This window comes from Caretta caretta, chromosome 12, assembly GCF_965140235.1.
Source record: "Caretta caretta isolate rCarCar2 chromosome 12, rCarCar1.hap1, whole genome shotgun sequence".
Taxonomy (NCBI): domain Eukaryota; kingdom Metazoa; phylum Chordata; order Testudines; family Cheloniidae; genus Caretta; species Caretta caretta.
This window is the reverse complement of record NC_134217.1, coordinates 23,563,783-23,578,007: the sequence shown is the minus strand read 5'-3', so window position 1 is coordinate 23,578,007 and position 14,225 is coordinate 23,563,783. Positions and strand designations below refer to the sequence as shown.

Genomic DNA, 14,225 nt, shown 5'->3' with positions numbered 1-14,225 from the left:
GGAAAAAGCAGGATTTTTGGGGGGAGAAAAGATAAGAAAAAGGGAATAACTTTAAGTATAACTATATTAAGTACTAGCAGACTAACTATAGAAATGCAAAATTGAAAGCAATATCTCCATCTCTAGCCCGGGTCGGTTCAGAAAGAACCAAGGGGGATTAGCCCCCATGTGCTGACTAGATACGTTGGCATGGCCGGAGAAGACAAAAAGCATGTGCGGGCCTAACGGACACTAGTACCGAGTTTCTCCAATCAGCAGAGCAGGGACACAAGCACATCTACAGTGGAGCATGTGTATGGACGCTACTTGAAGAAGGAGGGTCAGCCGTCAATGCATCAATCTCTCCTACTCTTCTTGCTGAAGCAATTACAACCAAGGTAGATATTTTACTTGATAAGTATCAGGGAATAAGCATCATAAGCTCAGGAGACAAGGGAGGCAGTGCAAAAGGTCCAAAAGTTAAGGTCCCACGGAGGAATCAGATCCTTAAATCAGACCTTTCAAGAGACCCTACAGTTGGGTGAAACTGTATAGCTTTTTATTGGTAGATAGTGTGCAGAGACTGACGGTAAATGCACTTTGACTGAGCTTGGTGGTAGGGGTCACTTTGTTTCAATTCCAACAGATATTCTAGGACTTTCAGCATCAGACATTTGTACCTAATGAGGGCCTTCCGTCAGCAACAGAATGAAAACCTTGTTCATCTTGCCAGGGAAGTCTGCCTTGTAGACCTTCCTACTCTTTACCAGACTACCACAGACAGATGAGGTGCATGACCGTTCTAAAGTGGACAACCATCCAGCAGCCAAACAGTGATATGTAGAGACGTCAGATCTGGATGCAGGAACCTACAGTCACTCTGTAAGAGCCAAACCAGCAGCAGGGGGGAGACCTTGGGCTGGGAATTTGAGAGGTTTAACATGTCTGGGAACCAGAACAGCTATCAAAATGAGCTTGTCCAAGTTATACCTTATCTTGTAGAGCGCTCTGAGAAAGAGATGTTACTTACTGGCATAGTAACTGATGTTTGATGTGTGTAAACCATGTACACATTCCACAGCTAGTATTTGAGTGTCCAGTCGTCATGCATCAGAAAACATCCTAGTCAGCAGGATCCATTGGGATGGCAACCTTGTGAGCTCTGGTGAGAGTTTGAAGGATGGAGCTGTCTGATCACAACAAGGTCCTTCTTACTGCCCCTGATGCAAGCTGGAGCAGCTCAGACTCAGAACACCTGTTTTCTTGTTGTACATAGTTCTTAGATAAATAGCAGTTTGTAAATCAGTGATAGCATTAGGCTTTATTTTCCTGGATTTGGGATCTTTAGCAAGGAAAGAACTTAGCCACCAAACACTCAACATTCAAACACCAGTTCCCTGGGATTTAAGAATCACCCCCTACAAGGCCATCATACTTTTGAATGACAGCCACACAAGGTGTTTATTCTATTTCGATGAGGGACACATTCCAAATAGCTGCAAAATATGCAGATCTTTCTCAAATCAAACCCAGTGCTCCAGAAAGTTCCATTTGAGGGCCTTCTTGATGGAGCAGTCAGTGTGCCCAAACTCTGATCCCGAGTTACAGGCATCAATAGCCCCAGGAATCCAGGGTCAGTGCCAGTGGCATTGTCAACCTCCTCCCAAGGTGCCCTTTAAAATCCTTGTCTTCCTCTAGGAAACACAGAAAAATCAGATGCTGAGCAGAAAACTTCAATTGTGAAAAAGTGCAGACTGCAGCATAAGCGGGACCAGACCAGACATAAGGCTCTAGGTCCACAAGATTAAAAAGGGATCAGACAGGGCACTCCTGCCTCTACTATTGAAGAGCATTTACACTTCATATTTTTTCTTATGTTACAAATAGGACCATTCAAGGAGTCACATTCGGAACAGATGTCTTGAAGGATGGAGTCCTTGATCTCACACTCCTGGTTTGAGGAGAAGCATCTGCTCAAGTTGTCTGCAGACCAGGTAAGTGGACAGCCACTTTGGCATCTGATGCACCAGTTCCACATCTGATTGCTTCTTCGTATACCAGGGAACACCCTGCCTACTCCGTTTGCTGATGTAGAAAATGGAGGTTGTAGTCTCAGTCATTATTTGGCTTGTCAGTCCCTTGATGCTAGGGAGTAAGGACTCAAAGTTTTGCACACAGCTCTGAGCTCTAGGAGGCTGATATGCATTCACACTTCTTGTGCTGTCCATGCACCTGGAGATCCCCCAGGTGAGCCTGCCATCCAAAACTATAGTTTTGGACAGAAGGCATTCACAGGGTCTTTCCACCAATACAGAGATGGAAATAAAAATTCAGGCACACAGAAAGGCATGTGCACTTGCTGCTTGAGGGTGGTGTACATGGACATTAACCAGAATTGCATGCACCAAAGTACAAGTCCATGCTGTGGTCATTGGATTTGACTTCAGCTGTGTAGTTAGAGCTGTCAAGTTCTCAAACCTGTCCTGGGGGAGATAAGCCATGGGCTTTATTGGGATAAAGTATTGGCTACAGAACCCATTACCCGGATATTGAGGAGTGTCCCTTTATAGCACCAGGAGACAGAAGCAAGAGAATCTCTTGACATAATAAATCTGGGGTGGCTAACCTGAGCCTGAGAAGGAGCCAGAATTTACCAATGTACATTGCCAGAGAGCCACAGTAATACATCCGCTCCCCAGCGCCTCCCGGGAGCCCCATCCAATCGGCGCTATTCCCCTACCCCAGTCAGCAATTTCATGTGTGCAGGAGGCTATGCGGGGGGAGGGGGAAGGAGCGAGGGCATGGCAGGCTCAGGAAAGGGCAGGGGCCTTGGGGGAAGAGATGGAATGGGGGCAGGACTTGGGGCAGAGCAGGGGGTTAAGCAGTGAGCACTCCCCAGCATCTATAGCTCCAGCCCCGGAATCAGTGCCTATGCAAGGAGCGGCATATTAACCTCTAAAGAGCTGCATACAGCTCCAGAGCCACAGGCTGGCCACCCCTGCAATAGATACTCGTGAGAAGGATCCCTGAAGAGGGATGAAGAAAGGGCTTGGAAGTAGGCACTATGTGAAAGTTGACGGAATAGCCTGCTGTGGCTCATGGACACAATGACTGGGCCATGGTGATGAAGGACCATGGATGCCTGAAAAGGGTTAAATGATTCCTAAATGGGAGGGATCGTAGGTCTGGATTCATGAGTCAGTTTGAATCTCCCAACAGCCCCCTTGATAGAAGGATCTACCTCTGGAACTCTTCACACCCTGTGTCTTCTCAGGCGATAGTGTCCTGTCAGGCTTGGTCTGCCTCAGTACCAGGACTGAAGATGAGGCCCTATGAGTCAGTGAGCCAGTGCTCACACTCTTCAGATCCAAGAGGCCATGTATGTGGGTTCAAAGACCTTGGGTTCAGTGACGGTCTAATGGTTTTTACTCACAAGGAATACCTCCCTGTCTTTTCAAGTCCTCGATATAAAAGACTTGCAAATTACACATTTTCATGAAATGTGCAATTCCCCCAGGGCAGTATAGGCATTTTAGGTGCCTGTTTGTGGGCATTGCTTTCTCACGTGAGGGCAGTGAGGGCTTTGGATCTCTTAAGAGGCTATTCCTTCTGGCTACAGAACTGGCACCTGAGTAAGCACCAGAGCCACAGCGAGAGCTGGAGCCTGGTAAATTTCTGCAGCCATGGTTTTTTTTTAAACTAAATATATGGAATGGAGGGATTTCCAGCTCAAGGGTCTATTAAGTTATTTTCTGTGTGCTTCTGTTCAGGGTGGAACCCACACCATTCGCCCAGCACATCGAATGCCCCTTCCATCTAATGCCACATCAGATGCAAAATGGACACCATGAAAAGAAGAAAAACAAACAGTTATGAAACTTTACTGGTTACTCACTGATTGTTACAAGCAGGGGTTTGGACTCCACAATTAATAGCCTCGCATACCTTTCCCATCTAATACAGTACACCTTATAAACTAGCCGTACCGGCTCTGTCCAGGACTGCCTGTAAACAGAGTTCCAAAAAATCTGGCTAGTATAAGTTCCAAAAAGACAAACAAACCCTAAGAGTGTATTATGTTCATTGCTGGCTTTAATATAAGAGTCCAAATTACAGCAGAAGGTGGCAGTCTGTGCCATGGCTGGAGATCAGCTGGGTCTGTTCATGGACCCAGAGATGCCTGAAAACAAGAGACCTCTGGGTCATCTCCATAGCTTGGGGCTTCACAAAAACTAACCTGAAGCCTGGAAAACAGGAAATGTTATCAGTTCTGCTCTCAAGGAGAAGTCAGACCAGGCTCCCTGTCCAACACTATCCACTGTAGCTGGCAACAAAGGGGAGCACATTCCAGACTGATCTGCCTAGAGGCCATCAGGCTATGGCAGTTCTGCATTGAGAACATTACTTCAATAGCTGATCACTAGCCTGAGGTTCAGAATCATCTCATGGACTATCTCTGCAGGGCTTCAGGGACCACTCATTTTTCAGGGAAAAATACCTGTCTGAAAAGAGTCAGCAGAAATGCTCTCAACATTGTGGAATCTAACAGGGCCCCTACGAACTCAATTTTTTGAGTGGGAGCAAAGATTGACTTTACAATGTTGGGGATGAGAACCAGACGGTCAAGCAAGTGCAGTGTGGTCCTGATGCGAGCAAGAACTTCCTCTCTGGATCAGTCCCTCACTAACCAATTGTCCAGATACAGGAAAAATATGAATTCCCTTCTTCCTGAGATACATAGTAACAATGACCATTCATTTGGTCAAAACCTAGGGGCCAAAGAGAGGCTGAATGGAAGCACTGTACTGAAAGTGGCATTCCACCATGACAAACTGACAGAACTTTCTGTGGCTCAGTAAAATCTCCAGATGGAAGTATACGTCCTGAAAGTCCGGAACCACACACCAGTCGTTCTGAGACAATGCGGGGAGGATAGTCTAGAGAGTGATCATTCAGAAACTCATGTACTCGATATAATTGGTGAGGCTGTGAAGACTGATGATGGGTCTTACCCCTCCCTTGGATTTGGGTACCAGGAAGTTAAGCCATGACCCTGGTGTCCTGGTGGAACTTCCTCCACCTCTCCCAAAGTCAGCCGCAAGTAGACCACCTAGAGGAGCAATATCTCATGAGAGGGATCCCTGAAGAGGGATGCAGGGATATGGGGAGAGGAACTGGATAGCATAACCCAATTTGATGGTACTTAGGATCCAGCTGTCAGTGGTGATCAAGTCCCAAGCATTGTGAAAGCAGGTCAGCCTGTCAAAGGGTGGAAATGAGGACAGAGGAGCAATGACTGGTTCAACAAGGAGTCAAAATGGGTGCCTGGAAGGATTTGATGGAGAGTGTGTGGACTGGCTAAACGCCGGGTCCAACTGCATTCTCCTGTGGTATCTAACCCTCTTTCTGGGGTAGATTTGTTGCCTTGGAGGAGGAAAGGCTGGCCAAAGATGCGCTGCAGAGGATATTGCTGCTGGACGGTGTACTGGCACCTCTGCACCGCCAGTGTATATACCCCCAAGGACCGCAGGATAGCCCTGGAGACCTTGAAGGAGTGCAGCATCTTCTCAGTTTTGTCCAAGAACAATGTTTGGCTACCAAAGGGCAAATCCTCATTAGTCTGGACATCGGGGCAATACCCGAACTCTGCAGCCAGGAAGTCCTCATCATAGGGGTGACCGCGGCAGCCATCACCCTGACCAAGGTGTCCAGCACAGACTGAGAAGATGTCTTAGCCGCCAAGCAGCCCTGTAACAGGGTCCTCTGCCCACCCCTCTTTCAGGGGCCCACTGACTGCCCCAATAAAGCTCAGAGAGGCTTCCTGTTATGCAGCACCCGTGGCTTTATTTACACACACAGTTCTCCCACCACCAGTGTTGAGCTATTTACAAGACTTACAGGGTTAGTTTCTTCTTTGGCTGGCAGTCAGCCTGCAGCGGAGAGACTGTCCATTCTCCCAGCAGCCCCCCTTCATACTGGCTCCCAGCCCTTATAACTGCTGGCTTGTCAGGCCCACAGGTGGAGCCAATCCCCAGGCCAGGCATCATGCCTGTTACACCAAGCCCAATCTATATCTCTTGATTGGAGCTGGCTGAGCAGGGGCTAATTAGGTGCTTTTGCAGCAGCATCCTGCTACAAGCCCTCAGTGACAAAACCAGAAATTCTTCACGTGAGGTCTTTGGCAGCTGGTCTGCAAACTTTGACATAGCTTTCCAGATAATAAAAAAGTACTTGGACAGCAAGACTTGCCCGTGCATTTTGCAATTTGCATCTATAAGAAAGAGGTGATGTAAATCTTTCTGCCTATGAGGTCCAATCATTTAGAGTCCCTATCCTTGGGGGCGGACTTAAACCTGCCTGCCAAGTTTTGTTATTCACTGCAATTATGATTAGGGAATTTGGAACTGGATGGGAGTAAAACCCCTCAAATCCCTAAACAGGAATGAAATAGCACTTTTCCATGAGTTCAGCTGTGGGCATTACCAAAGATGGCGTGTTCTAGAGGGCCTTAGCTGGTTCAAGGAGTGCATCATTAACAGGGAGGGCGACTCCTCTGGGAGCAGACAGCTGTCAAACATCCACCAATTTGTGGGTGCTCTCCTGCAAGAATTCTCCTTGGATACCAAGGGACACTGCTACATGCCACAAAAGGTTTTGGTATACTTTAAAATCCTCCAGTACCAAGGGGAAGGATAAGCCAGACAACACAGCATTGTGCAGAGACTAAGACAAGGCCCTTTACTGAGCCAAAGCTGATCCTGTTCCACAGCTGACGGACCCAGACAGGATGACTCTGGAGGCTCCAAAGGGAGAAGGACTGCCAATGCCAGGGCTGCAACGGCTCAACAATCACCACCACAGACCTGACTGGCAATCTTGCCTTTGAGTGTGACGAAGAGCATCCCACAGATTCCATGGAGATCACTGGTGGCCAGTAGGCGCCCAGCAAGGGACCTCTGTGTCAACCACAAGATGCGTGCCAATCCTGGTACCAGTAATGGTCCAACGGTGGCCCTTGATGCTAGTCTGGCAATGGAGAGCAGGAGGATTGTGACACTGCTTTCCATATTTCTCACAGTAATATTATTATATGATTGTGTCAATCATAATGTATTTTATGCAAGATAGAATAATCATTCAGTAAATCACAACCTATTTGTATGCATGTATCATTTTTGTATCTAAAGTTAGGAATATTGACTATACGCATCTGTACTACAAACGTGTTTGCACCTGGGGAACGCCCACCAGACAGAACGCAATTAGGCTGGCTGGCTAGCTGAGAAGAAGTCAGTGGACGATTAGGGAGAACAAAAGACCTCTGAAGATGCTAATCTCCCACCTTACTGAGAAACTTTCCTGGGCTTTTACAATCAATCTCTGACTCATGACTGCTTTGACACTGCTGAGTCATAGAATCATAGAATATCAGGGTTGGAAGGGACCCCAGAAGGTCATCTAGTCCAACCCCCTGCTCAAAGCAGGACCAATTCCCAGTTAAATCATCCCAGCCAGGGCTTTGTCAAGCCTGACCTTAAAAACCTCTAAGGAAGGAGATTCTACCACCACATGTGATCACGTCACCTGGTACTAGACTCCATTATAGAATACCAGTATTTTTCCACTGGGAGGGGGCAAAACAAAGGGTTCCCACCATATGTAAAACCCATTTAAAGCATGGGAGTGACAATCAGCTTTTGTTCTTCACTGAATCCCCACCCAGGATGACTGCTGGAAACATCTAAGAAACAAAACACAAACTGGGGGGAAGAAGAACTGAGCCCAGGCTGGAAAAGGCGTCTGGCCTATGAAAAATACCTGGAGTTTTAAGCTGCAAGCAAGAGCAGCTAGCTTGTCTTCAAGAACCTCTGCAATCTGCCTAAAACAACATTTATGGTGAGAAATTACTACTTGTAACCAATTTCTTTAGTATCTTGCGCTTAGTTTGCGTGTTTGTTTCATTTAATAGGCAATCTGCTTTGATCTGTTTGCTAGCCCTTACAATCACTTAAAATCTATCTTTTGTAGTTAAACTTGTTTTTGTTTTCTCTAAAACCAGTCTGTGGAATTCATAATGGGGGGGGAGGTGGCAAAAGCTCTGCATATCCTTCCTCCACACTGAGGAAGAGGGTGAATTTCATAAGCTTGGGCTGTATAATTCTCTGTGAAATGCAAGACTAGACAACTTTGGGTTTACATTCCAGAGGGGGTATGCACTTGAGTGCTGGGCAATTCCGCAGCTGAAGTCTTCCCGTGCAGTCCTGATTTCAGTGTCTGTGCCTTTCTGCAGCTGGGTGTGTCCCTACTTGTGTATGTGCTGGAGGAGGCTTGCGGGCCTGGCTCAGCAGGATAGTGTATGGGAGCCCATGCTGGTGGAACAGGTGGGCTCAGTGGTACCCCGGTACATCAGGTGACAAGGATGACAACCCAAGCTCAGATGCAGAGAAGTCTCAGGATCCCAGAGATAAGGGTGGAGGCAGGATCAGAGAGAGCAAGTAGGCAGTCTGACTCATCCATCCCCCAGAATGAGGCAGGAAGTGGCGCTGCCAATAGAGGTGTATCGAGCATGCCAGTCCTGAAATGAACAGTAGTACATGAGTGTCTGATGGTACCAACATGGAGGGCAGTGAAAAGCTGCCAATGAAGGATTTGCAGTGTTGATTGCAGTGGTGCTGAGAAGGTTCCCAGTACCGGTCCTACTTCCACAATTAGTGGAAAGGGAACACTGGGGTGCAGTGTGGTGCTGAAAGAACTGAGGGTTCAGCAGCTAGTTCAACGGACGGGGCTATAGTTGACACAGCCCTGGCAATGTCCTGGAGCAACAAAGAGGTCAGGACAGAAAGGTAGAGGAGGTCTGTTGCTGCCTATGTGGAAAAAGTTGGTAACAGCATCTTCCTCATCAGTACCAGACTCAATGGATGTCCGGGGCTGGAACCAGAGTCAATGCTACAGGAATTCTATCCTTCCTATTCAGTACTGGGGAAAGGTTAGAGGTACCCATGCCACCCTGCGCACTGGCACCAACTATGTGACAGTCAACACTTTTCCTGAGGGAGGCGGAAGAGTCACCCCAAGACCAGGAGCGGTCTCAATTGGTCTTATGTGACTTTTTTCTCGGTGCAGTTGACAGGCAACTGTTCCTCTGTTTCTTCAGAGAGACATCTGCTCCAAAACATGAAGTGGCAGTGCTCTTGGAGCCCGAAGGTACTCTCAGACGCAATGAGGGCCTCGGTACCAAAGCAGGCCGCATGGCCTGTTCAATCAGGTGCTGCTTAAGGCGAAGGTTCTGAGCCACTTGAATCAATCAGTTTCTTAAATGATCTGCAGATCATGCAACACTCCTTGATTGAGCCTTGCCAATGAAGGACAATGTTTAAACCCCGGTGAGGGCATCACCTAGGGAAACAAACTACTACAACTAACACTGACTAATACTAAGGGTGTTACTAACTATATCCAACAAGAGGAAAAAAATAAACCTAGTTGAGAGGCTGAGATCACACAGAGGTCTGACTTGAGCCATGGGCAAAAAGAAGGAACTGAGTCGGTCTGGGGTGGCGCTGCCTCATGTAGCCAGGGGAGGGCTACAGCCACAGGCATGAGCGCCACCTCTTTATGGATTCTGTTAGGCAAATTTCTCTGGCTCTGGTGCACTGGGTGTGCACACACCTAAGTGGAATACAAAGCTGCACCTACTCAAAGAAGTGTCATTTGCTCCTTCACATAACACAAGAACCAGGGGTCACCTAATTACGACGGGGCAAGGCTAGATGGCTATAGAAAAGTAGTGGTAGATAGATATATTAGCTCCAGGCTAAACAAATCCCTGGTACCAGGTTAAGTGAAATGGAAGCTGCTCCAGTCAATTAAGACACCTAGGGCCAATTAAGAACTTTCCAGAAGGCAGGGAGAATGCTAGGTTGACTGGGACACCTGAAGCCAATCAGGGGCTGGTTGAAACTAGTTAAAAGCCTCCCAGTCAGTCAGGTGGGTGTGCATGTCAGGAGCTGTGGAGGGAAGTTGCGCTGTTGGAGAGGCTGAGTAGTACACACCATATCAGGCACAAGGAAGAAGGCCCTGAGGTAAGGGTGAAGTGGAGCGTGAGGAAGTGAGGGCTGCTGTGGGGGAAGTAGCTCAGAGAATTGTACATGTCATGTTTCTAAAAGGTCAGCTACCATAGCTGATACTATTGAGGTCCCTGGGCTGGAGCCCGGAGTAGAGGGTGGGCCCAGGCTCCCCCCCCACCTCTGCCCCCTGATTAATCATGGAGACTGGGAGACAACAGAGACTGTGCAAGGAAGGATAACTTCTCCTCACCTCCCTTGCTGGCTTATGATGAAAATGGCTCAGTAGACTGTGACCCTTGTCTCTAGAGAAAGAAGGGTTACGTGGAGGGTCACAGTGAGCCTCTGAGGCTAGCGAAATCCGCCAGGAAATGTGGGACCCACGGAGGCAAGGACAGAGCTGTGTCACATAATGTAATTAATATGCAGCAGATTTAAAAACAAACATAACTAAGTACTCCACACAACTCACAATCAATCTGTGGAACTCATTGCGAGGGGATGTTGTAAAGGCCAAAATTATAACTGAATTCAAGAAAGAATTAGATAAGTTCATGAAGGATAGGTCCAGCAATATCTATTAGCCAAGATGATACAGAATGCAACACCATGGTATGGGTGTCACTAAACCTCTGGCTGCCAGAAGCTGGGAATGAATGATAGGGGATGAATGGATGAATCAATAAACTACCCTGTTTGTCACTCCCACTGAAGCATCTGACACAGACCACTGTTAGAAGATAGATTACTGGGCTAGATGGACCATTGGTCTGACCCAGTATGGTCATTCTTATGACAGGGGACATATAGGAAAAGCTAGACATGTAATTTGGCAATATGGACCTTTGACTGTTTTGGCACTGACTTTGTTTATTGTGATGTACGTTTTGATGGCAGCTGGTCTGCCTTCCTGGTTCCTACATGTAAATACATGTGTAAAGTAAAGTAGTGTTGAATTCACACACAAGAATACAACAGCAACTTTCATCTATGTTATGTTAAAAGTGCCAGTCATCTCATGTTCATTCTCAGTAACTTTCATAATAAAAATTTATAAACTGTCGTCACTATAATATATAAGCTGTGAGTTGCAGTACGTGGCCAGTAATGATCAATTCCAAAACACGTTTCTGTACATTTCCTGAAAGTGTGTACAAAATTCACAATACATAATACCAATACATTTACAAAAATCCTCCCATTGCTGTCCTACACTCATGTACAGTACAATTTCAAATATCATATCGTCCCCCCTTATGTATGGGACCACGCATACCCATCACCTGGGCAAACAGAGCATCCCTGATTTCCGTTGCATGTGGATCCAGCACCAGTCATGACAGCTATGCTATCTGGCTGTGTACACCAGTTCAGAAATCTAGCAATGTCCTGAGTCCACCCCGGTGACAAGGTTCCCCCTTGTCCTCACAAACAATTCTGCAGAATGCAACACACAACAATAATGCAGACAGTACTGATTACATTGCATCCAAACGGTTTTGAAGGCAGTGCCAATGGGATTTTAATCTGCTAAATACACATTCCACAACCATCACCATCCTACAGCTACTGTGTGTAGCTGAACCTTCTTTTGCCAGACATTTTGGTAAGGGTTTCATAAGCCATGGCAACAAAGAGACAAGTGGGGTCTCCCCAGAGCAACAGGAGAGACAGTGACACTATTTATAACTTCATTCAGTGGGAATAAACGTCTCAGGTGTCCAGGAAAGTAAAGTCCCGATCTCCAGGACACCCTGGCATCATGCACCCTGCTAATGCATCCCATGTTAGTGTCCATTAATCTGCCTCTATGGTTGACCAGTGCCTTTATAATAGTAGAGTTGTACCCTCTACAGTTTATGTTCCCATGTGCTCCTCCTTCTAGAGGGCAAACTACAGGCACAAGTCCCAGCAATGGCCCTGGCGCAGTTTGTAAAACCCACTGTCACAAAGCCAGCAATTATTTCAGGAAGATTTGTAATGCCCATCACATTCAGGTACATCACAATCCTGATTACCTCACAAATCTCTGCAACAACTACCCCCACAGTTGATTTGCCAACACAAACACGTTAGCCATGGACCTGTAGCAGTCTGCAGAAGCCAGCTTCCAAATGGCTACAGCGACACAAACCTGGACTTGTGTGGCCTTCCTCATGTGGGAGTCCTGCTGCTGGAGAGTTGAGACAAGCTCATCACAAACCTCCAGCAACATCTGCTTCTTCATGAGCAAGTTCTGAACCCACTGTTGGTCATCCCAGGTCTGCATGACAATGAGACCCCACCATTCTGTGCTTTTGGCCCTGATCTCAGGCATGAGCAGGCATCAGCTAGATTGTAGCTGGCATATCAGTATCGCCCTCTGATAGGTGTCTTTGGCACTTCAAAACCTGTTGCTGAAATGTCCACCAGCATCTCGCAGATGTTCTGCCTGTTTTCTGAAATAGTATCGATAGCATGAGGTGAAGTTCTTCTGCCAGGTCAGGATCCATGCTAATGGTTCCAGCTGCTGGGAGCATGTAGACACAAAATACCTCAGCTGGATGTGTTTGCAGGATAAACCACCCAAAACACTTCTGGTCAACTTCTGGGGGCACGGAGACAAATTCTGCCATACTCCACTATGAAACATACCGTACAGTGGCTTCAGCTGGCAAGGGCACTAGGAAACCTGGGATACAAAAGAGTATATAACCCCTGAAGCTGAACTTGTGATTCAGGTCTGCATAGCGCACAGTTGCAAGGTCCAGGTTTCCAATGCAGTGTGCATGCTCAAGCGTTTGCACTTGGAAACACCGAGTCTGTTTCACAGACCCAAGCTTAGTGTGCTGTATAGTCATACCCTGAACGCAGTGTATTTGATCACTGACTTTTCCCACTTGTCACCCCAGAAGTCCAGTCTTTATATCAGATTTTAACAGTTCATCTGCCCTTTTGATGGAGGATATTGAAATTTGGTATTTACTCATTAAGAACTACTCATCACAATAAACAAAAAATTTGAATTTTGACATTTCTATTACAGGTATTTGAAGGTCAGTAACAATTTTTTTCTGTGATTTGGCAATGCTGGATATGAGCCCAGAGAATGCTCTCAGAGAAAGCAAGCATGCTGTAGGTACCAATCGAGTAGACACCATGTCCAAGTGAAAGGTCGACTGTTGTCAGCTAGTATTCATACTGTATAAATATCCTGTTTATCAAATTAAGAAACTCTTTGCAGACCAAAACCAGCATTCATTAAAAGAAGAAATCAAGCATGGAAAATCAAAAGTAATCACTTACAAAGTTTGCAAGGTTTTCTCCTCAAGAGCTAACATTTTTGCATGTTTACACAACTTTTGAAGTTGTTTTATATGTTCTGGATTGTCAGTTCCCATACCCATAGACAAAATCTCAGATCGAATATTATATTCATTGATAGAAGTCTTCAAATCTGAAAGCTTGGTGACCCGGACCTTAAATTAAAGAAAATATACGATGTAAATACAACAGTTCTCATAAGAAAATCATTCTCTCTCTAACTTGTCTATTAACTTAAAAACTAAAACATAAGGCACATGTGTATACATATCACATGTGTATCTATACATATGAATACACACATAACTAATTTATCTCTAGTTAAATGGAAGAATTACCTACTTTAATGTTTTGCAGTAACTTCTTCTCTACTATGAGAGTGTAATGATGAACAGTGTTATGGTACCATACAATTCCATCAATTAGAGCAACTTCCAGAACCACAGAGAAGGAAGGGTCGTAAAGATTAATGTTTATGAAGAACTCAAAATACCACAGTGATGAGTTCCACAGAAAAGCCCATCAGGAAATTGATAAGTCTGTCTTCATTGCAAGGTTTGAATTGTGTGCAGTAAGTAAGGCATGGGGCCATATACATTAAACAATGAAAATAAAACAAAATACCAAAGTGAGTACACTGAAGGAAGGAGTCCTCTGGAAAAAAAAAGCAGTATGTGATCACATAATTAAAGAATATATTATAATGCATACTCACAAAGAACGTTTGAGAGTATGGCATTTCCTACCTTCTCAGTGCTTGCCTCTGAAACCTTAAAGTTCTTTTAATATAGTTGTGTGTGTTACACACACACACACGCACACCTGTACACTCTTTGTGATAGGGATCATATTTTCATTGTGTGCACATAGTCTGACAGT

At 45.9% G+C, this 14,225-nt stretch overlaps 1 protein-coding gene across 3 annotated transcripts in view; it reads right to left on the bottom strand.

The window, feature by feature from the left end:
- TDRD12 (tudor domain containing 12) overlaps positions 1-14,225 on the bottom strand; it is a 120,578-nt gene that overhangs the window by 24,179 nt on the left and 82,174 nt on the right. For 2 of the 3 annotated variants that reach the window (XM_075118409.1, XM_048816635.2), the window contains exon 26: positions 13,329-13,501. In XM_075118409.1, coding sequence (XP_074974510.1) covers positions 13,329-13,501 — 173 coding nt within the window. Of the gene's footprint in view, positions 1-11,526; positions 12,715-13,328; positions 13,502-14,225 lie in introns of those variants that run through there. The other variant, XM_075118410.1, reaches the window with a different exon arrangement.